This window comes from Trachypithecus francoisi, unplaced genomic scaffold (assembly GCF_009764315.1).
Source record: "Trachypithecus francoisi isolate TF-2019V2 unplaced genomic scaffold, Tfra_2.0 Lachesis_group5, whole genome shotgun sequence".
Classification (NCBI taxonomy): domain Eukaryota; kingdom Metazoa; phylum Chordata; class Mammalia; order Primates; family Cercopithecidae; genus Trachypithecus; species Trachypithecus francoisi.
Genome location: NW_022681470.1, coordinates 73107672 through 73130306, shown reverse-complemented (window position 1 = coordinate 73130306; position 22635 = coordinate 73107672). Strand labels below are relative to the sequence as shown.

The 22635-nt window shown below is 34.3% G+C and overlaps 1 protein-coding gene across 1 annotated transcript in view; it reads left to right on the top strand.

Moving 5' to 3' along the window:
• USH2A (usherin) overlaps positions 1-22635 on the top strand; it is an 809712-nt gene that overhangs the window by 386722 nt on the left and 400355 nt on the right. Inside the window, exon 31 of the mRNA XM_033195653.1 lies at positions 109-270. Within this exon, the coding sequence (XP_033051544.1) occupies positions 109-270 (162 nt within the window). The remainder of the gene's footprint in view (positions 1-108; positions 271-22635) is intronic.

Here is a 22635-nt window from a genome sequence, read left to right as displayed (position 1 = left end):
CCATGCATGGGATTTCAGATCTATTCCATGATTTATTGGTTTGGGTCTGAAAAGTTTGAATTAGAAAAGAAAACTAAAATTAGACTCTATAAATCTTTTCTTCCACAGCCCCACAAGAGGTTCAGCCACCAGCAGCCAAATCCCTTCCCAAGTCTTTGCTACTCTCCTGGAACCCACCCAAAAAGGCAAATGGTATTATAACTCAGTACTCTTTATACATGGATGGGAGGCTGATCTACTCAGGCAGTGAGGAGAACTACACGGTCACGGGTAAGACCTCTATAGTTATCAGTGAATTGTAATAGTCTATGTTCAAATCTAAACACACTTACAGTTGGCTCTCGATATCCAGGGGTTCCATATCTGCAAATTTAACCAAGAATGCTTAGAAAATATGTGAAAATAACAACACAACAATTAAAAATAATATAAATTCTAAAAGCATAGCATAACAACTATTTAGATAGCATTTACATTGTATTAGATATTCTAAGGAATCCAGAGATGATTTAAATTGTACAGGAGGATGTGGATGGCCTATATGCAAATACTACACCCCTTTGTAACAGGAACTTGAGCATCTGTGAATTTTGGTATGAGCAGAGGGTCCTGGAACCAATCTCTCATTGATACTCAGGAGTGACTGCACACACACACGCACACACACACACATCAGATAAATAGAGGCTATAGTTATCTGAAAATGTGTTTTTGAAACTGAGTTGCTTATTTTTATCTCCTGTTAATCACTCCAGTTGTATGATCTTGAAGCTCATATTAGATTTATGGTGAAATTGTAGCTAAAAAAAAATGGAAAAGTGCTCATGTTACCTCCTTCCACCCAGGGCTGTCCTACTGCTAGCTCTGTTCTGTAGACCCCACCACTCCTTACCTAAATCCTTCTAGCAATTACCGTTTCTCAGATGCAGAGGAACCCTGGAAATGCACAAATGTGCTAAGCACAAAGAGCTCAGCACATGACTTCTCTGCCTCCAGCAGACCACACAGGATTGAAATTGAGAGGCAGTGTTTTCCCCAGTCAGACTCACAGTGTCGACTTGGATCAATGACATCATCAAACAAATTCCTCTCTCACATGAGCTATTAAGGTGGTGCAAAAGTAATTGCGGTTTTTGCCATTGAAAGTAATGGCAAAAACCGCAATTACTTTTGCACCACCCGAATACTTTAAAATCTTCACTGATGTATAATTGTCTTAAGACTCAGAAGTGTGACTCAGTGTGGTTCGAATTTTAGATTTGAGAGGAAACATAGTGTATATGCCCATATCATATGATAAAGTGTGATGACACTGAAATACTTATAGTGGTTTTATACTTCATATTATTTTATATACTCTATGTGACTCTCATGTGAGATAGTATTAATCAAATGTTGACTGATGAAAAAAACCAAGGCCTAGAGATATTAACTTCTTCATAAAGGTCATAACAAGTTAGAGTCAGAGGTAGGATGAATTATTTATGAATTCACTCACTCACATTAATGCCAGGTACTAAGGTTGTAATAGGGAACTGGCCAGACACTGTCCCTCTTCTCTTGGTGCTCACAGTTTCATGGGGACGCATGTAGATGCTGGAGCAAGTCGTGTGAACAGGGCGGTGTATTCATCCAGTTGCATTCTCAGGTTTACATTTTTTTGCCCCCCCCCTCCAGTCTGAGAACCTTAAATGGACAAGAACAATTATTTTTATATTTTATTATTCATAATTGGATAGAGTTCCATAATGTTTATTCTACAACGTAGATATTATTTTACACCACAATTTTACAAGTGAAGAAAATGAGGCAAAGAAAGATTAAGTAACCCAAGGTCACACAGCTTGAGTCGGAGGCTTTGATACTAACCCAAGCATTCTGGCTGTGTTGAAGAGTGTGGTCTTAAAAACAAGTGTTTTAACTTGTCTTGGTTTCTGAATTTGTAAAATGGTGTAATCACATTTTTCAGTATTTTAAAGAGAATTAGAACTATATATAAATTATATAACATGTCGTTAGCAATTAGTAAAGAGAAGTTATAATTGTTATCTCCTGTACAACACAGAGTTCATTGTAAAAACTGAATAGGTTAATCTTACTCCAACAGTATCTTATGGGATGATTTTAACTAAAAATTATAAACCACAGAAGTTATTTCAGAAAAGATTAAATCACACCATGGAAGGAACTTTACACATATATTAATAATTAACATAAAAACATTTCTGTAGGACCAAGAGGTAACATTGTATATAATGGGATCTCATAAGTTTTAGAACCAGAATAGACATGTCCTCTGAGAATCCTTTGGCTCCCCACGTGTGACACAGGTATGCCCCTGTATGCTTACCGATTACCTTTATGTTACACCACTGCTTTTTGTTTGTGTCATCTTGAATGACTATTTGTTTGCTCATTGATTTGCCCTGCTGAACCATAATGATCATTAAGGCCACAACTATATTTGTTTTTTTCATTACTGCATGTCTTGGACCTATCACAGAGTGGGAATGGAATAAAACATGTTAAAGGAGTGAAAGAATGAAGTCAGATGGTTCCTGGAAATAAAAAAGTAACTTAGCAAAGGGGAACTGATGGAGGGTAAGATTAGGGTAGGAAAAAGGCAATAGGGAAGAGAGAAAAATGGAAAAGACACAGCCAGCGGAAGAGAAACTAAGATCCTTCTATGTGAGAAACGAATGCTGAATCAGTCCACAGGGAAGTGGTGCAGCTGATGGCAGGTCTCAAACTGTGGGCCTCGACTCTTTCCAAAATGTACAGAATTCCATATGAGGTTACACTGGGCAAAACCAGAAAAAGAGCAGTGTAGGGAGAGAGGCAAGAATTCACATCAATTTCTACTACCACCTGCAAAATGACACTGAATTCTGTATTTTGGTTGTTTGAATTATCAAGAACACCATGGGAGTATAGGCTCTAATGAAAGATTGTGGTAAATGGCACCATAGTGTATTATTACAATACAAACCCCAAATACAAAGAAAGTGAAATATTTTTAAAGTGCCTACATCCATGTTTTCTTGCTACAGTGGTAGTAGAATGATTCTTCAATGGTTTTCAATCTTTATGTAATAGTTTAAAGAATATATCTCCAATATTACCCATAGCATATTTTTTTCTGCTGTAGCTTTCTTAGCATTTCATAAGCAACTATGTTCCTTGCTGCTTTCATCCCCAAATAGCTTAAGATATGAAGCATATTGGGACTGCAATGCTGGTCAAGGAGGGGAAATACACTGAGAAGTTTAAGATGGGGTTCAAAGACGTACATGATTATTCTAACTTTATAGCTAGAAAAACTGAGACCTAGACAGGGTGAGAAATTCTAGTCAGTAATCAGAGGAACTAATTCAAATGCAGATCTGTCTGGCCCCAAATCCTCGTTTTTAATTTATATACATTCTGCTTGTTCCTCATATTTTATTTTTCCTTGCCATAACTCTAAAAGAAAGACCTCAGAACACCTGTATTAGTCTGCTAGGGCTGCTATGTCAAAATAACACAAACTGGATGACTTTGATGGAAACGTATTTCTCTCAGTCTGGAGGCTGAAAGTCTGAGACCAAGATGTCGGCAAGCTTGATTTCTCCTGGGTCTCTCTCCGTGGCTTGCAGATGTAGCCTCCTCACTGCGTGCGCACATGGCCTTTCTTTGAGGTGACTTCATCCTTGGTATTTTTTCCTCTTCCTCTGAGGATGCCAGTCTTGTTGGATGAGGCTCCCACTCTTATGACTACAGATTTTATATCTGTGATGTGGACTAAGTGCAGGTCATTTACATTTTTAAAGTTTACCTATCCTATAGAGACTCTCAGAGAAGACTAAATAGGAAAGGGACTCCGTCTGAAGTCAGCAAGGGAGAAGGCTGTGGGGAAACTGATCTAGCCATTGGGATGGGCTTTAGCTTTTATGAGCACTTTAAGTCTACACCATGACGTGTATCTATCTACAATCCTATTGGTACTTACCGCTTGTCTTTGTGTCAGGATATTTGTGACCTAATATCTTTTCCACACTGAGTGGTTTGTGGGTAGGACTTCTATTCATGATGTCTGGTGTTTTCAGTAATAGTGTCAGTTTAGGGCTACTAGAGTGGATCTGTACAGAGCTGAAATGTCTGTTCATAGAGAAACTGAGAAATGGAAGACAGAATCTACTAGATTGGGAAAATAGTTGATAATATCTTTAATTATAAAAGTGATACATTCTTACTGAAGATAATCTAAAACATGTAGTTTCGTAATACCTGAGAATCCTGTCATATAGAAACTCTTAATATATGATGGAATTCCTTCTACTACTTTATTCATGTTAACAAAATTGAATTATAACCTATGTATGATATTGAATATTTACATGTTCCCTTATTGTTATGACTATATCCTATCATTAAACATTTTTCTAAAAATATTTTTAAATATTTTGAATAACATTATATTCCATCTCATATAACATATAATGGATATTTATTAATGCACTTAATCATTTGAGCAATAGTATCTAATCTATCTCTATTTTAAATATTTTGAGATAGATATTCTTATACACAAACCTCTATTTGCTAGGTTCCTAGAAGAATAGCTAAGTCAAAGGTAATGAACATTTACAGAATATTTGATATAGTTTGTCACATTATTTCCAGGGAAGTTATCAGCAGTGAATTATATATTCTTAAATATTTGATTATTTTACAAAAAGTTATTTTATTTTTATTTGCATTTTAAAGTACTAGTTATAGTGAATACTTTTCTGAATAATGATTAACCTTTTATATTTTCCTTTCATTCACCTAATCACATTCTTGATGAGCAAAAATTTACTTGGGGTAAGGAATAACTTTGAGATTTCTCCACGAGCTACCCTGTTTTTTTCTGGTTACAATCACCTGCACTGTTTAAAATGTTTCACCTTCTACAATATCAGAAATTTCCCTAATAACTTGGTTTAATATCGCCTCCTAAATATTCAAAGTGTCAACAATTTTTTTCTCACTCCTACTCCATTTACTTGTAGTTTCCTTTTAAGTTTCCACATAGAATCGACATTATTCCTTTATGCTTTGCCAATGGATCTTGCTGCCATGGTGGGCACAAGCAAAGTAAATGCATTTCAATTCAGAAGGCACTTAGCATCCAGGTGGCTTGGAAATTTTTTCTTCTTTCTCTTAAATATGAAGCATTGAAAGTCAAAGGCATTGCTGCACCTTGAGTTAGTATAAAATATATTTTAAAATGCATACAGTTCAAATTTTTTACCTTGCATAGGCCATAAGCTAGTAGTATGGTGGGTCAGTTCTGACACTGAAAAATGAATCCAGTTAGAGAACCTCCCGAAGGCTGTTGATGTTTGCTATAATAAATAGCACACACTTTAAGTCAAACTTTTTCATTCTGTATTCAAAGGTAATGGATTTTTCGTAACCATAGTAACCTTGGTGTATTTCTGGATAAATACATGAGGTATATACATTCTAGTTTTATTTTTGAATATAAACTACCACATTATGTATTACTAATAATATGAAAAATAGGATGTAGGTTAGTATAATGACAGCTTAAACTAGTATGCATTTTTCTTCTGCAAAAAATAAATATTTATCAAAAGTATAGGTTCAATTAATTTTTCTCCCAGTTTTGTGGTGTTCTGGTGGTGCCATTTATCTTTTTTTGCAAGATCTCCATTAATCTCTTATTTCTGTCCCATAACAGATTTTTAAGAATTTTGAGGTAAAAACAATTGTACTTTAAAGCTTATGATTAAAAACATAATCGAAAGATTGAAGGACCGATATTGATATCACTAGCAGAGCTATTGTGGGCCACTTAAGATGTGTGTATACAGTACATTCCTAAACAAGTAGAAAAAAGAAATCCTTCATGAGACTGTTCAACATACCAGAATTGTTTCAAAGTTCAGGCTGGATAGCATCTGATTGATGATGACTATCCAGACTGTAGCCAACCAGATTATTCCCATTTTAAACGAGCACCCTACCAGAAACTGGCCATTTTTAAGAAGTTTATAAGATATCTCCAAAAAGCCTACAAACTTTTTAGAAACAAAAATAGCAAGATGGTGCTAATCAGGATAAGTCTCCACCAAACACGGCAAGGAGGTTTATGCGAGTCGTGCTGCCTAGTCAGAAAAGACTATCTGAATTGCTTCTGGTTAAGCCAACCTAAGCCATTGCTGTGGATAATGACTAGAATTCCAAAGGAGGAAAGGTTAATAGGGACATTATAGAAAAATAACAACTATCTCACACCAAGCCATAACACGTGTGTATTTTCAAGTGTATCATCTGTTAAATCTACATAGTCATCTTATAGTTAAATAAAAGTGACCGATATCTAGAACCATAGATAGCATCTTCCCACTGCTGCTCCACCAGGACCTGGATTTCTGTCACTAAGACTGAGGCAGTAAGATATAGATAATAGCAATGTAATAAGTGTGTGTGTGTGTGTGTGTGTGTGTGTATGTAACTGAGAGACAAAAAAATAGAGAGAGGATAGAAAGACAGATGTGGGCAGGGGGAAAGAGGGAGGAAAAGTGGATAAATTCTGGTAAAATCATATAGGCAATAATTATTTATGTCTAACCAACTAAAAGTGCTAAAACTTTTTTTGGTCTTATTTGCCAAGGTCAAAGAAAACGATGTATAAATAGCAAAATAGAAATGCTCATCTTAAACCTTCCAAACACTTAAGTCTTACGATGAGAAATTTATTGACGAAGAAGTTGTATTGCTTATGGCACAATAAAAACACATTTAAAGGTTAGGCACTTCTATCCAAGCGTTATAAGGAACCTTATCAGCACTCTACAAATTTGAGCGAAATTATACTCATTCACACCAATGGCTTACAAAAGGTCTTTTCTTAGCAAAATAGAATTTTACTTTAGCCTAGATATTTTCTTTATTTTGCATATTTAAATATCACATTGCAGTACATTGAAATAACTCCTCTTACACAAAAATACTAGAATGCTATTAACACTCCTATGTTCTGCTACAAGCTCTAATATTAATAAGGCAGAGCATGTGAGGATTTCCAGGTAAGACGATGGTCTCATCCATGAGTCACCATGCCACTCTATTACAAACGAGGTCGTACCATGTTTCCCTTTGATGTCACAATCGTATAGTATTAAACTGTACAAAGTCTGAGAAACTTTCAGGACAGGAAGGAACAAAAGTCAAGCTATGCAATGAGCTGGAGCTTTCACAGCCAAATTTCTAAGCTACTAACTCTGTGACCAGAGACTCCAGAATAGTTGTTCAAGGTTGTTCTATATACCAGATCTTTGGGTTAATGAACAATGGATGCTATACTCTCAAGAGTCTTATTCATCAAGCAACAAAGGGTCGAATGAAATGAAATAACTTGTACAGAATGTTTGAATATCAGTTGTGGTTAGCTTTAAACAATACAATCTAAGTTCATTATTCCATTAAGGTGCTTCTATAATGCACCTGTATATGAAAAAATAAAATATGTTTAAATTTACATTTTAAGACTCGTACCCAAATATTATATCATCTGTTAACCTAATTAAGGAATATTATGTTCATAAATGATAGGGAAAGATTCTATGATTTAAGGGATTTTAGAAGAATAGTGGGAATAATATTCAGTTAGAAAAAGCAATGGAGTTAAATGCTGGAAAGATAATGGAATGTGTCCTTCACTTGAAAGTGTTACAGATAGAGATGTCCTGTTATTCTGAGCATTTTGAGAGTTGCTATTATTTTTTTTGTATGTTTTAAAACGCTTAAATTGAGTTATAAATTAATACAGAAAAATGGACACATCTTAAGGGTACAGCTTGCTGGATATTTACAAATGAAACACATCTATGGAATCTGTACCCAAAGCAAAAAACAGAACATTATCAGCACCCTGTAAAGCTCCTCATTTTGTGGCCTCAAATCTTGACTCAGGCCTCAAATCTTTCCTGACTGTTGACACCATAAACTGACTTTGCTAATTTTGTACTTAATATAAATAGAATAAGGAACTGGAGGGGGGTCTTCAAAAAGCTTATGGAAAATGCATATTATGAAAAATGCATGGATTTCACTTTTTTCCACCAAACTAAACTCATGCTAACTTGTTAAAACATGCCTGAACAGGATCTAGTTTGAGGCAGTAAGAAAGATAAGACATTAGTCTGAAATGAGCCCCTATCAGGCAACATGAATTCAGTAAAATTGAAACAAGAACAAATAGCAAATTTCTGGTGAAGCTTGCTTAGAAGAATAGCGAAATCATTGATGTTTTACAAAAAGGTTATGAGGACAATGCCCCAAAGATATCAGCAGTTTACAAGTGGATAACTCATTTTCCTTAAAGGACAAGGAACAAGACAATATTAAAGATGAAGCCTGCAGTGGCAGACCATCTACATCAATTTATAAAGAAAAAATTTATTTTGTCTGTTTCTTAATTGAAGAGACCAAAAATTAACAGAAGAAACAACCAACATCATACACATATCAGTTGGTTCACTTTGTACAATTCTGACTGAAAAATTAAACTTGAGGACATTAACCTTAGCAAGCTAACACAGGAACAGAAAACCAAATACCACATGTTCTCACTTACAGATGGGAGCTAAATGATGAGACTCATGGACACATAGAAGGGAACTACACACACTGGAGCTTTTCAGAGGGTGGAGGGTAGGAGGAGGGAGAGGATCAGGAAAAAAAACAAACTAGTGGATACTAGGCTTAATACCTCGGTAATAAAATAATCTGTACAACAAACCCCCATGACACAAGGTTACCTATGTAACAAGCCTGCACTTGTACCCCTAAACTTAAAATAAAAGTTTTTTAAAAAGTTGAGTGAACTTTCTACTTAGTGGGTGCCAAAACTGTTGCACCCAGATCAGCCACACACAAAAGTAGAGTTTTCAATGGAAATTTTAAACAGGTAGAATCAATATCCTGAAGTATTTTATCAAATAATTATAATAGGAGATGAAATATGGCTTTGCCAGCACAATCCTGAAAACAAAGAATAATCAAAACAATGGCTACTAAGAGGTGGAAGTGGTTCAGTCAAAGCAAAAGTGTACCAGTCAAGAGCAAATGTCATGGCAAATTTTGAGGGGGATGCTTGAGGCATTTTGCTTGTTGGTTTTCTGGAGGGCCAAAACACAATAACATCTGCTAATGATGAGAGGGTTTTGAGAATGTTAACCAAAGCTTTAGCATTAAAATGCCCAAGACAGCTTCACTAGAGTCCTTCTTCACCATATGATGCCCCTGCTCATTCCTCTCATTGAACATGAGAAATTGTATGACATTTTTTATGGAAAATCATTAGGATCTTACAGTTCTGATTTGGTTCCTTCTGACTTATTTTTGTTTCCTGATCTTAAAAAAAATCTTTAAAAAGTACCCATTTTTCTTCAGTTAATATTGTAAAAAAGACTGCATTGATGTGGTTAAATTCCCAGAACCTTCAGTTATTCAGAGATGGACTAAATGGCTGGTATCATTTAGAAAAGTATCTTGACCTTGATTAAGCTTATGTTGAGAAACAAAGTTTATATTTTTATTTTTTAATTCCATTTTCCATGAAAATTTTGTAGTTTCCTTGTATGTTCTTTTCTGTCACTGTCTTTTTTTAAATATGTAGGAGGGAGAGTAAATCAGTGCAACATTTTTTTTGTGTGTTCCTGTACTTACATTCAGAACCCTCTGATCTACAGGCAGTTGCTAAGATGGTCAGTTGTTAAATTCTTGTCTTCCAGAAAGCCACTGGAAAATTTGCAAAATGAAACATCTACCTCTTTCTCCAAGTTCAGATCTCGAAAATAATTATGGAAATGCTTCATCTGTGCAATTAGAATTTAGCACATGAAGTCACTGACCCGTGTACACTAGCAACAAACAAACCGAATAAACCATTCTGAGTTTCCAACAATGTAATGTTGTGTGGCCATAAAGTTTATGATGCTATAGAAAAATATTTAATTTGGAAAGATAATAGCAACAAAATATTTTGCAAATATTTGAGTCTAATTCATTAAAATATATATGTATACACATAGATACATACACATAGATATGTACAAATACACATATAGGTATGTCTACATACAGATGTATACCAAAATATTAATAGTGATTGTCTCTTAATAATGGGATTCTGGTATTACTTTTTTCTTTTCCTTGAGAGTCTTTCAATCTTTTAAATTGTCTGCAGTTTAGATATTAGAAATCAGATTTTTTTGGTAATATTTTTCCCAATTTTAATGTATGTGATAAAATTGATAGAAAGGAAAGACATTTCAGGAACCTGACTACACTTAACCATTAATACTTATCTCTAGTTTTCCCTAGTTTTTGCCTTATAATCAGGTTGATCATCTTACTAATTTCCTTCTAGCCAATACCATAGATGACAGATACCATACCTCTAGCACTATCTACCACCATCAAAACGTTATGTATATTTGATGATCTACTTCAATTCCCACGTCTTCATTTGATTCATAGACTCTTTCATATCATTTTCCTACACATTTGTCATTTGGACACATTCTGTCTTGCAATATTAACTTATTTTAAAAGGAGTAAAATCTTGATTCAAAATAAGAATGTAAGTGCATTAGGTACAGTTATTGCGTCATTATTTATTTTCAAAATTTCTGTAATATCTAACATAGGAATAAGGACCCAACTGGCATCCAACAAACTCACTGAATTGAGTCGAAACGAATTAAGCTGAAAAAATACTGAGAATCAGTAAATTATTATTTTAGAGAAATTAACAATAAATATCAATGCATAATTTGGATGTAATTAATATGCTAAATTTAATAAACAGTTTTATCTAAGTAGGTTATTCCTGTAGCTCAGGACTTTCATTTAATCATCCAATATGTAGCAAATATATATCAATATTTGTTGTTGTTCAATTATGTGTTTTAGTTTGCTAAGACTATTGTAACAAAGTAATACAAACTAGATGGCTTAAACAACAGAAATTGACTGTCTCACAGTTCTAGAGACAAGGAGTCCCAGATTAAGATGTTGGCAAGATTGGTTTCTTCTGAGGGCTGTGAGGAAGAATCTATTTCATCCCTCTCTTCTCGTTTTGGTCATTTGCTGGTAACATTTGGCATTTCTTGGTTGTGTATTTATCACCCCAATCTCTGCCTTCATCTTCACATAATGTTTTCCCTGTGTGCTTATCTGTGTACAAATTTCTCCTTTTTATAAGGACATGAGTCATAGTTGGATTTGGACCCACCTTGTTGACCTCATCTGAAATAATTGCAACTGAAGTTCTAGGGGCTAGGACTTCAACATACGAATTTTGGGGAGAACACAGTTCAACCTGTAACTCTAGTGCTGTGCATTTGATGCTGTGATTAATAACATTCTAAAACTTTCCTCAAATTCCTAAAACATATTAGAGAACTTAAGGTATCTGTTCAAAATCAGTTTTAAGATGGATATGACCCATGACAACAATAAAAAATTTTTAGAAAATGTGATGATCAATTCCATCTGGAATGCTCCCAGCCTTATTTTTTGCATTTTCACAATCACATCTCTTACTTTCCTGCTTTGCTTTCTTTGATTCCTTATAGGAGTAGGAGTGATTAGTTTCCTAGTGCTGCTTAATACAATACCCCAAATGGCATGCCTTAACACAATAGAAATTTATTTTCTCAAAGTTTGGGAGGCTAGAAGTTTGAAATGAAAGTATCGGTAGGCCCATGGTCTCTCTGAAAACTGTAGGGGAGAATCCTTCCTTGCCTATCCCACCCTCCAGTGGTTTCTGGCAGTGAGTAGTATTCCTTGGTTTCCAGTTGCATCACCCCAATCTCTGCTTGTATTATTATGTAGTGTTTTCCCTTCTTCTAAAGTTATCTCCCCCTCTAAGGACCAGTCATATTCAGTTTAGAGCTCACCCTCTTTCAGTATGATCTCAACTTACTTTCATGACATCTGCAAAGACCCTATTTGAAATAAGGTGACATCCACATGTACAGGGAGTTAAGACATGTACATATATTTTGGGAGGACAAAATTCAACCCACTACACCTCCATTGACTTCACAACTACTTTGCCATTTGATTGAAACTGTTCTCACCTAGATTGTCAACGTTCTGGTAGTCTCCAATTCAGGGACAGAGTGGAGGTTGTATAATTCATGATGTTTTGTTGATGACTCCTCCATCACAGAACATTCTTCTCTTGGTGTCTGTGATACCTCACCTTCTCAATTTTCCCTGTTACTGTTCAAGCTCTGGTGTGGTATCTTCCTCTTTTTCTTCCACCCACAAATGTTGGTTTCCCCCAGGATTCCTCTTGCAACATTCCACACAATCTCCCTTTGATGACTCCATAGTACTTGTCTTCAGACATTTTTCCTAAGCCACGAACATTTTTCTCACTGCATATTGGGCACTTCTGCTACAAGTGTTTTTACTCCAACTCCTTAAAACTGAATTTATTTTATCTGTCACATCCTACCAACGTACTCTTTATTCTGAATTTTTCCTCTTAGGGAAAAGTAACACTATTCATTCTTTTTCCCAAACAAAAACCTGAAATTAATCTTTGATTACTCCTCCTTCATCCTTCACATCCAAACATTTTTGCTGTTCTTGTTTTAAGACAGGGTCTTCCTGTGTCTCCTAGGCTGGATGGAGTGCAGTGGCGCATTCACAGCTCACTGCAGCCTCGACCTTCTGGGCTCAAGTGATCCTCTTGCTTTCACCTCCCAAGTAGCTAGGGCCACAGGTGCATGCCACTGCACCTGGCTAATTTTTTATAGAGATGACGTTTCACCATATTGCCCAGGCTTGTTGTGAACTCCTGAACTCAAGAGATCTGCACATCCAATCTTAAAATCCAAACTCCTGTTGGCCTATTACACTTATCACCTGGCTCCTATCTACTTTCTTAGCCATGTATCATTCTTTTATTCTCACTTATTTCTACAACACTACATTGGTTTTCTATTTCTGTTGGTTGGTTGTATGAAATGTAACATGCCTTTTCCTACATGCAGACTTTTGAACTTTCTGTTTACTCTGACTGGAATTTTCTTTCCCCAGTTCTTTATGTGGCTGAATCACTGTCTTCCTTGAGTTCTCAAATCTTATAAAACCTTCTCTATATTAGTTAGAATAACCTAGATGTTATAATCGTACACACATATACATACAGAGAAATGATAGTTTTTAATAGTGACAACACAATAAGAGTTTTTCTTTTTCACTTAGCATTGAGTGCATACAAAGTTTGGTCCACATAGTTTCCTTTTTCTGCATAGTCATTCAGGAATGCAGGCAGATGCAGATTCTGTCTTATTTAACACATGACTTCCAAGTGAGCTCTGGAGTTATTTACATTGCTATGGCAGATGAGGAACAGGATTGAGAGATCATCATGGCAGATTGTTACGGGCCAGGCCTGGGGGTGAAAATGTTGCCCCTGCCCACATTCCAATGACTATAACTCAGTTTCATAGCCACATCTAACTGCAAGGGAGAGTCGGTAGTCAGCTTAAAGCAATACCTTGTACTAACTCAAAGTTCTATAAATCAGAAATTTGGGTGGATTTAATTGAGTTCCTAATTAGGGCTTTACAAGGCCAAAATCAAGAGTTGGGGCAGTTTGGGCTCTCATCTGAAGGCTCTGGGAAAGAATTCACTTCTAGGCTAATTCAGTTTGCCGGCTGAATTCAGTTTCTAGCAGTGGTAAGGCCAAGGTCCCTGTTTCCATGCTGACTGTCAGTCATGGGCTGCTATCAGCTTCTAGAGGCCACCTCAGGTCCTTTCACATGACTCCCTCCATCTCAGTGATGGGGAACCTACAGGATATCCAATCCCTCTCATGTTTCAAATCTCTCTGACTTTTGCCTCCAGCTGGAGAAAACACTCTGCTTTAAATTGCTCATAATTAGTTTGCGCCCACCAGGATTCATTTTCTTTTCTCCATATAAGGTAAGATAATCATAAGTGTGATATCTCATCAAATTCACAGATTCCACCCACACTCAAAGGGGGGAAATTGTATACAGGTGAGTGTCACTGGGAGTCATTCTTAGAATTCTTCCTACCACAAGGTTCAAAAACAGAATCACCCAAGCATGGCTCTTACTCACCCTGTGACCTTGCTAAGCCTTGGTTTCCTGGTAGAATGGTAACAACAGTACCTACTTTAGGGATTTAGTATAAAAATCCAATGTGATAATGCATATAAAAAGGTAAGTATAGGTACTGTAACTCTTCTAGAAATGGTCAATGATCAACAACCCATGCTATTAGTTGTAGAAATAATGAAATTATTGTTATAACATCATAAATATTCTTAATGCAAAACATCCCCTGCATGCCAAAAAAAAAAGCATGTTTCTAAATTTCATGTTCAATTTAACTCAGGAAATATTGGTTGAGCAGGTACTATGTACATCAGAGGTTAGAAATTGCGTATATAACTAAGATGTTGTCATTCTGCCTCAGATCATTCCCAATTCAATTGCTTAGAGAGAAATACACAAAGCTAAATAGAATGCTGTTCAATCTGTGGTAAATTCTGTAACATGTGTGACAACAAAAGAGAAGGATTCAACCCAGTTTGGAAGATAAAGTGTCACAGAGGAAGTGAATTTTTGCAAGCTTTAGAGTCGAGTTTCAGAACTGAGGAACAGGCAAATAGAAGGACCATGGTTGCATAGTCAGAAGGCATAGAACTATTAATGCACATTTCACAAAAATTAAAGAGGGAAGAGTTTAATATGACTGTACACCCTGGGTAAGTAGTAATCGATAGTGAGAAGCAAGGTGGGATTCAGATTATCAAAGGTGCTAAGTTATGTTGAGATATTTAAACCTTGTTCTGAGGCAAGAGAGAACCATTGAAGGATTTTCAGTAATACCATGAGACAATCAGTGCTTTAGAAAACACATAGTTGGAACATAGCTGTGCTTCAACATAGTGAAGACTGAGTCTGGGTAACTGTTTTCTCCATTTAGTAGGTGCAAGGACAAGTGGGTTAGAACACTAAATGCAAGAAGCTAATTGGACTTAACAATACAGATGGCAAAAGGATGAGGAGAGGAGAGAAACGCATTACGTTTATTTGTTAACAGCTCTATTGTATTGTATTTATGTGCATTAGTCAGTGTAAAATAAAATCTGCTTATTTTAAATCCTTTTAAATAGTGTTTAAATATTTCCTGATGACACAATCTGCTAAAGTATTTACCCTTGGTACAGATTTCCATTAACCTTGTTGTAGATACTAAGCCTACAACCATATATTTATAGGGGGCTAAATTATGGGGTAAAGCCTAGTGACATCATTATAAAAGCACATCTGGATCAGCTTTAGGGTCTTTGTCTTTCTATCCGATTTATGAAATTTGGTAAACTATAGGAGAATACCATTATTAACAGCCCCTGAATTCTCAGATTATGAGGGTGTCCTTTCTCTCAAAATAAAGGAAAAGAGGGAATAAAATCTCTAAAGCTGCAAATGATATAGAGAAATGCCCAGTACACAGATATCTGGGATATTAGGGGAATCCAGTTGTGTTACATATACAAGAAGAAAAAAAAAAGACAGAAATTAAATTTAAAGTATTATTTCCTCATGTCTTTTGTCAGTATTTTTTTTTTATTGTTTTTTAGACAGTCTATATAAATCCTTTGGTTCCCTAAAGGACAAAATTCCTTTGATAATTTTATAAATTCTTTTCTAAATAGTATCTCTGTATTATAGATTAAAAAATTAATACCTAGGAAAGCTCAGGTCACTTCTTTCAGTCAAGGAACGACTGACTCATTGATGAAACTGGAAAGAAAACTTTTTTTCACTCACCCCAATATTTGATAACTATCCTAAATTGAAAATGTCTTTAATGGTGTATTTGATTTTGTCAGTGTATTTTGACTTATATATATCATATATGTCACATATCTGTGATATATGTATCATATATATCACATATCTGTGATATATATGATATATATCACAGATATATCACATATCTGTGATATATATCATATATATCACATATATTATGTATCTGTAATAAATCTATATCTATCTATCTATCACATTTTCTTTATCTATTCTATCAGTGATGGGCATTTAGGTTGATTCCATACGTTTGCTGTTATGAACAGTGCTGTGATGAACATTTCTTTTGATTTTTGTTGTCTGTATTAGGACATCATAACAGGGCCGTCTTAATACCATTAACAATGCATCATGCTCCCTGGTAATGGTTTTGTGGCTGAAGTCTAAATAGCTTAAGTGCTCTATCTTATTCATTTGTACATATTTAATATCTATAATAACTACTATTTTCTGGACACTAAGAGAATTGCTGAAAATACAGTGGTAAACTTCAGTGACCCTATATATCCTGATTTGTACACTGTCTTATCTTCTGTTTCAGTTACCTTGTTTAAATCTTGTGGCTATATGACACTAATAAAAGTAACCAAATTTCTAATAAATAACATCACAAACATTCATTGTGCTTGAGAGTGTTTCAAAGGTATTGATTTTTCTGGCCGTACACACACATATATAACATAACATAATATAATTAAAAATGTAATTTACATCACTAGACTACTACTTAAACAAGTTATGGCTAATAACTAATATGTACACAAAATATTATGTGGACACAATAGAACAAGCAAATCTTTATCAATAGGAGACTATCTTCAAAGTATATTGTAAAACACTTGTGCAGAAAAGTATACTCTATATTCTGCTAATGTTTACTTGTTTGATTGTATGTATGTAGACTATATCTGGAAGCATACATATAAATCCAATAATTGCTAAGCTCCTAGGAGGAAACTGGGTAATTGTGACACAAAGGTAGAGAGAGTCTTAATTTTTATGTAAGGTCTTCTGTACATTTTAGCTATTGCACCATGAATATATATTAATGCATTATTTATTCAAAATTAAGTACAATTTAAAAATAAAACTACTACAAAATGGTAAATTTTAAATATTAAAGAAAATATGGAAAAATATAAAGAAAAATTAAAATTGTCCACCATTTTACCTACCAGACACAATCACTAATTATATTTTGGTTTATGCATTTAAAGTCTGATTTTATTTTATTATTATTAAGGCACAGATACAAGCATATAATTGGTACCAGACTGATTTACAACCTTTTACCACTTTGTAATATACTAAGCATATTACCAAATTACTTTCTCAGCATTCTTTATGTAACATTTTGTGTATGTGCATTTTAAGTTATTTAAAATTAATACCACAAATGTTTGTGCATTATTTAAAATGATACATTCTTCTTCCTATTTTGTAAATGCTTTAATATATATTAAGGATGCTAACCATTTGCGTGCACTTTATATGACAGTTATTTTTTACCACTTTGTCTTTCGTATGTTTTTACTTTGTTTATGGTGGTTTTCAAATTAAGACATTTTTAAAACTTGCAGTCAACTCAAATTTAGATGTATTTTCCACCATAGTGTCTTCTTTAAATAGAAAAACTTAGATTTTCTTCACTTCAAGAATAGATAAATATTTCCTGAGGTTTTCTTTGATAATTTATACTTTCAAAAATATTTTCACATGTTCCAGCTTCTGTGAATATTTTTATTTATTTATTTATTTATTTATTTATTTATTTATTTATTTATTGAGGTGGGGTCTCACTCTATCGCCCAGGGTGGAGTGCAGTGGCATGATCTTGGCTCACCACAACCCCGCCTCCTAGGTTCAAGCCATTCTCCTGCCTTAGTCTCCTGAGTCGCTGCGATTACAGGCGAGCACCACCACACCCAGCTAATTTTTTTATTTTTAGTAGAGACAGGGTTTCACCATGTTGGTCTGGCTGGTCTGGAACTCCTGACATTAAGTATTCCGCTCACCTTGGCCTCCCAAAGTGCTGAGATTACAGGCATGAGCCACTGCACCCAGCCACTTCTGTGAATCTTTAAATTACCCAGTGATGTGTATAAGGGTTCAAATTTTATTCCCGTTTTGTCAATGAAGAAATGGAGACTCTGAAAACTTATTTGATATGCCCGAAATCATAAAGCTAGTTAACGTCATAGCTAGGACTAGAATTTTGGTGCTCATATAATGTTCTGACTCCCAAATCATAAATCTCTACCAGATGTTTAAAGTAAAAGAATGATGGGAAATTTCATTAAATTGTTAATTATATTCAGTGGTTTCAAAATATTAATACAACATTGATATCTTTAGTGCATTATCAATGTATTCTTGAAGACAACATGTCAATTAAATTGTCTCTTATTCAAATGTTAACTTCAGTTTTTAAAATTTAAAGCTAGTCTGCTGATTTTCAATAAGAACTGTCTAATATTGTGAACTCATAAATTTGAGGAGATAGAAGTAGAAATTATAGGTCTGCACAGTGTAGCATTGATAAAGAGGGGCCATTTCTTCCAAGTCAGTAAAGAAAAGTAATGCAATACAAAGTGGAATTTTTGTGATTCTACTGTTGCATGACCTTATATCATCCCTGTTTTAATTAACTATGGACCCAAAATAATAATGTATCCTTCTAATCCACTCAGTTAGCTAGGGCTTGCCATGACAAAATACAGACCTAGACAAGGGCATCCTGTTTGCTTGGATGAAAATTCCATCCCCATGTTTACCATACCTTCCACTCTCATTCAAACCTAGAACAGGAGAAAAAGAGTTCAAGTTTAAAAAAATTCCAATAGAGTTTAGGGAAGTTTGTTTCATATACCCCGACTTTAAAAGGCTATTTTGCAATGACAATATTCTTTTATTGCCCTCTCAACTTTTCCCCTCCCTATTATATACACAAGCCCAGCAACTTCTAGGAATATACCAGCACATATGCAAATATTTGAATATCTATTTCATGTAGGGAGATTAGAAAGTCACTTTCTGCCACTTGTGTAGCTCCATTATGCAGAAATCAAGAGGATGCAGATCATAAATCCTATTAGGGTGGAACTCTGGATGTCGAAAAGACTATATAGATAATTTTAAGAGATTTCCCCTTGGCTGAATCATTGCTATAAAGTTAAACATGGTTTTTAAAATATAAATCAAATAAATGGTTTCCATAAAGGCACATACCTTTACCGTAAACTGAACTCCAACAAACTTTTGAGTGGACATTTCTCAAATACAGCATCTATTGACAACTTCCTCTGAAAAAAACATTTTATAAAAATTGAAGTTTGGCTTGCATGTTTTCATACTATGTGGTTTTAATGAGAGTTATATTCCACTCTATCACCATAAATAAATATGTGGTTTTGAAAGATAAGTTGTAAATAAAATTAGCTCATAAATACTAACACTAACCAAACATTAATCACAGAATTTAAGGAGAATATCAGAGTAATTCAGAAAATAAAAAACTTGTCAAATTACTACAGTAAAAGCTCTGAGAAAAGCTCATTGTAATTTCAGTGATACTAAGGCTACAGACCAAATATAAACTTAGAGACAAAGATATTTAGTCTAAGACAAATTAAATGTGTATATATTAATTTATTTTCTCTGTCTGATGGGCAGAGAAGCCCATCAATAATCTGAATTTATATTTTATTAATACTCTCATGATTTACTTTTATATATGATTTACTGTGTAATATAAAAAAGGAGCTTGAAAAACTGAGATTGGAGGGCAATAATAAAATATTAATGCTACTATTATCTTGAATTTTGTATCTATACATGTTTAGATGTTGTTATCCTATTTGAAATTTGTTACTAATCAGTGAAACTTTAGTATTTACCTAAATTAGTTCTTCTTATAGGTAGCTCAGTCTCCATAATAGAAGATAGACTATAATTTGTACTTTCGCATAAAAATTCTTCTAAAATCATTCACCATTTTATATTGTAATTTACTGAAACAATATAAAGTGGCTTAAAATCATTGGTATATTATAAAAACCTATGTCAGATAAAACATGACATCTGTGAAGTTTGGGAATTATAACCCAGAACAATGTATAATTCAAAACAGATACTTGAAATTATATTGTACACATCTCACTATCTGATATCTCATCACATAAAACACATAGTAGATGCACAAAGTAGTTGTCCAGTAAATACTTGTGGAATGAATAAATGAAGGAATGACAAAAATGCTTTTCCTCAATGTGCTAAGTCAAATACGTGTTTCCTTTTATAAAAATTTAATTATTTGTTTTAGATTTAGCGGAAAAAAATGTATACTGAAATTTACATAATTATATAATAAATATTTTAAAGTATTATTCCCAGTATTTATGAGCATTCATTAATGAGAATGGCTTCTACATAAAAAGATCAGTTAGCCTCTGCTATTTTTGATAATGATTTAAACTTGTTAATTCTTACCTATGTGCATTCTCCTTTAGAAAATTCTAGTATGACCACTTGTTTTATGTTATCCTCACAACAATTGTAGGTGTAGATGTGATAAATAATATACTCTTCCCATTCTATTTTTCTTTCTAACAAATAAGAAAACTGAGGCCTAAAGCTCCGGTGATTCACTCATGTTTACACAAATAACTCTAAACTGGAGCTCAGCTTTTGCTAATTCTTTGTCTTCTCTTTTGTTTTGTTTCTGTTTCATTTTGTTTCCCTAAACCATAATGCCATCTAATAGTTTTTAAAGTTTGTCTGCCTGCTTTTGCAACAGTTCTTAGCTTTCCACAATAGCAAGTGCATCAAAGAAGAAAAAGGAAATTGATTATATGGTTATTAATCAATCTCAGATATGGCTAGTATCACCTTTATCAGTGAAACTTACAACAATCTCAGTTTACGTCAGTCTTTTATCCCAGTGTTTAAAGTTTTAAGGACTGAGTTGGGAATGTGAGGAGTCTTTACATTTTGTACTCTACTAGTTTTAATTTTTCACTGTGTGCATACATCTAGCACCCCAATCTTTAAAGAACTAGTTTCCTGAAAAAAGAAAAATGCAAATCATTGTACAAATAAAAGCATAATCCCTTTTATTAATTTTTAGCCAACAAATACATAATACTATCCTATTCCAGGTACTGTTTTTAAATGACTTACATCTAAATGTAATGTTAAAGCATACTTTTGATGTTCGTAAATATAGCCAAGCAGTCCTAGATTCAGAGAAATTATCTTCCATCTACTGTACATAATTATTTAGTATTTTCTAATTTTTATAAAATATGATTTGTGTGTAAGTATATTCTTACTCAAATGAGGTTTTGTTATTTTTCTCTCCTCAAGGTCAATAATAATATCTCACTCTATCTTTTGTGTCTGTTGTTTTTTGATTTCTTTTTTTTTTTTTTTTTTGTTCTGCTTTGAACAGTTTTTAAGAGGAAAAGAAGAAAAGATTGTTTGGGGGTTATATAAAAAAAGGGAGAAAGAGACCCAAATCTCCTGTCTCTTTTATCACCTACAAACTGTATTGATTTTCACTTTCCTTTCCTAAATGCATGCTTTAAAGACATTGTCCATCTAAGAAACATACAGAGCCCCAAAGCACAAGTTTTGATGTAGTGAGCACCCATTGATTGTACTTTGAAGTTGATATAGATCAACAGAGGACAGATAGATCAGGTAGATATATAGATATAGATAAAGAGAGATTTACCTTGAATTTCCCTAGATCCCATTAATCTGAATGTACAAATAAGTCTCATTAGTTCTAATATTTGTATTTCACAAATATGGCCAACCCATATTATGTAGGGTAATTTACTTAAAGTGAACTAGCTATAAATAAATGTTAATCACTTCTAATTAATAACTTTATAGCAACATTTAGATTAGTGTTTGATCAACCAAGTGGATACCATAGCCTGGCCAAGTTGTCACACAAAGTAACCCTCACAGATGTATTATTTTATTTAAAATCATCAGTATTATATGAAATAATTCAGAAATAAAAAATGTGTTGTCACAGTGTGAACACTTATAAGTGTTTTTCCCACAGAGATGTCAACAGACTATGTTTTGAAAATTGCTATTTTAAAAGAGAAAAGCCTATCATTCTATGGAGATGATTCAAAGATAGACAATCCAGTGAATATCTTATAATGGGCCAAATACTACTAGTTGTTAATTTACACTTGCAACATCAAACACTATACCAGCTTTTTAAAATGCAGTTGTTGCATATAATGCATTGTGTTTTTGCAAGCAGGTGTACAGCATAATTCTAATAGGATATTTATTTACACCCTAACCTTACAATTTAAATTCTGATACTCCGTTGTGCTCATCCTACCCACCCTCTTCTTATATTCAAAGCTATTAGGGAGTACTTGCTCGGCATAACATTCCAAATCAAACTGCAAAGACTTTTTTTTTTTTTTTTTTTTTTTTGAGACGGAGTCTCGCTCTGTCACCTAGGCTGGAGTGCAGTGGCCGGATCTCAGCTCACTGCAAGCTCCGCCGCCCGGGTTCACACCATTCTCCTGCCTCAGCCTCCAGGGTAGCTGGGACTACAGGTGCCGCCACCTCGCCCGGCTAGTTTTTTGTAGTTTTTAGTAGAGACGGGGTTTCACCGTGTTAGCCAGGATGGTCTCAATTTCCTGACCTCGTGATCCGCCCGTCTCGGCCTCCC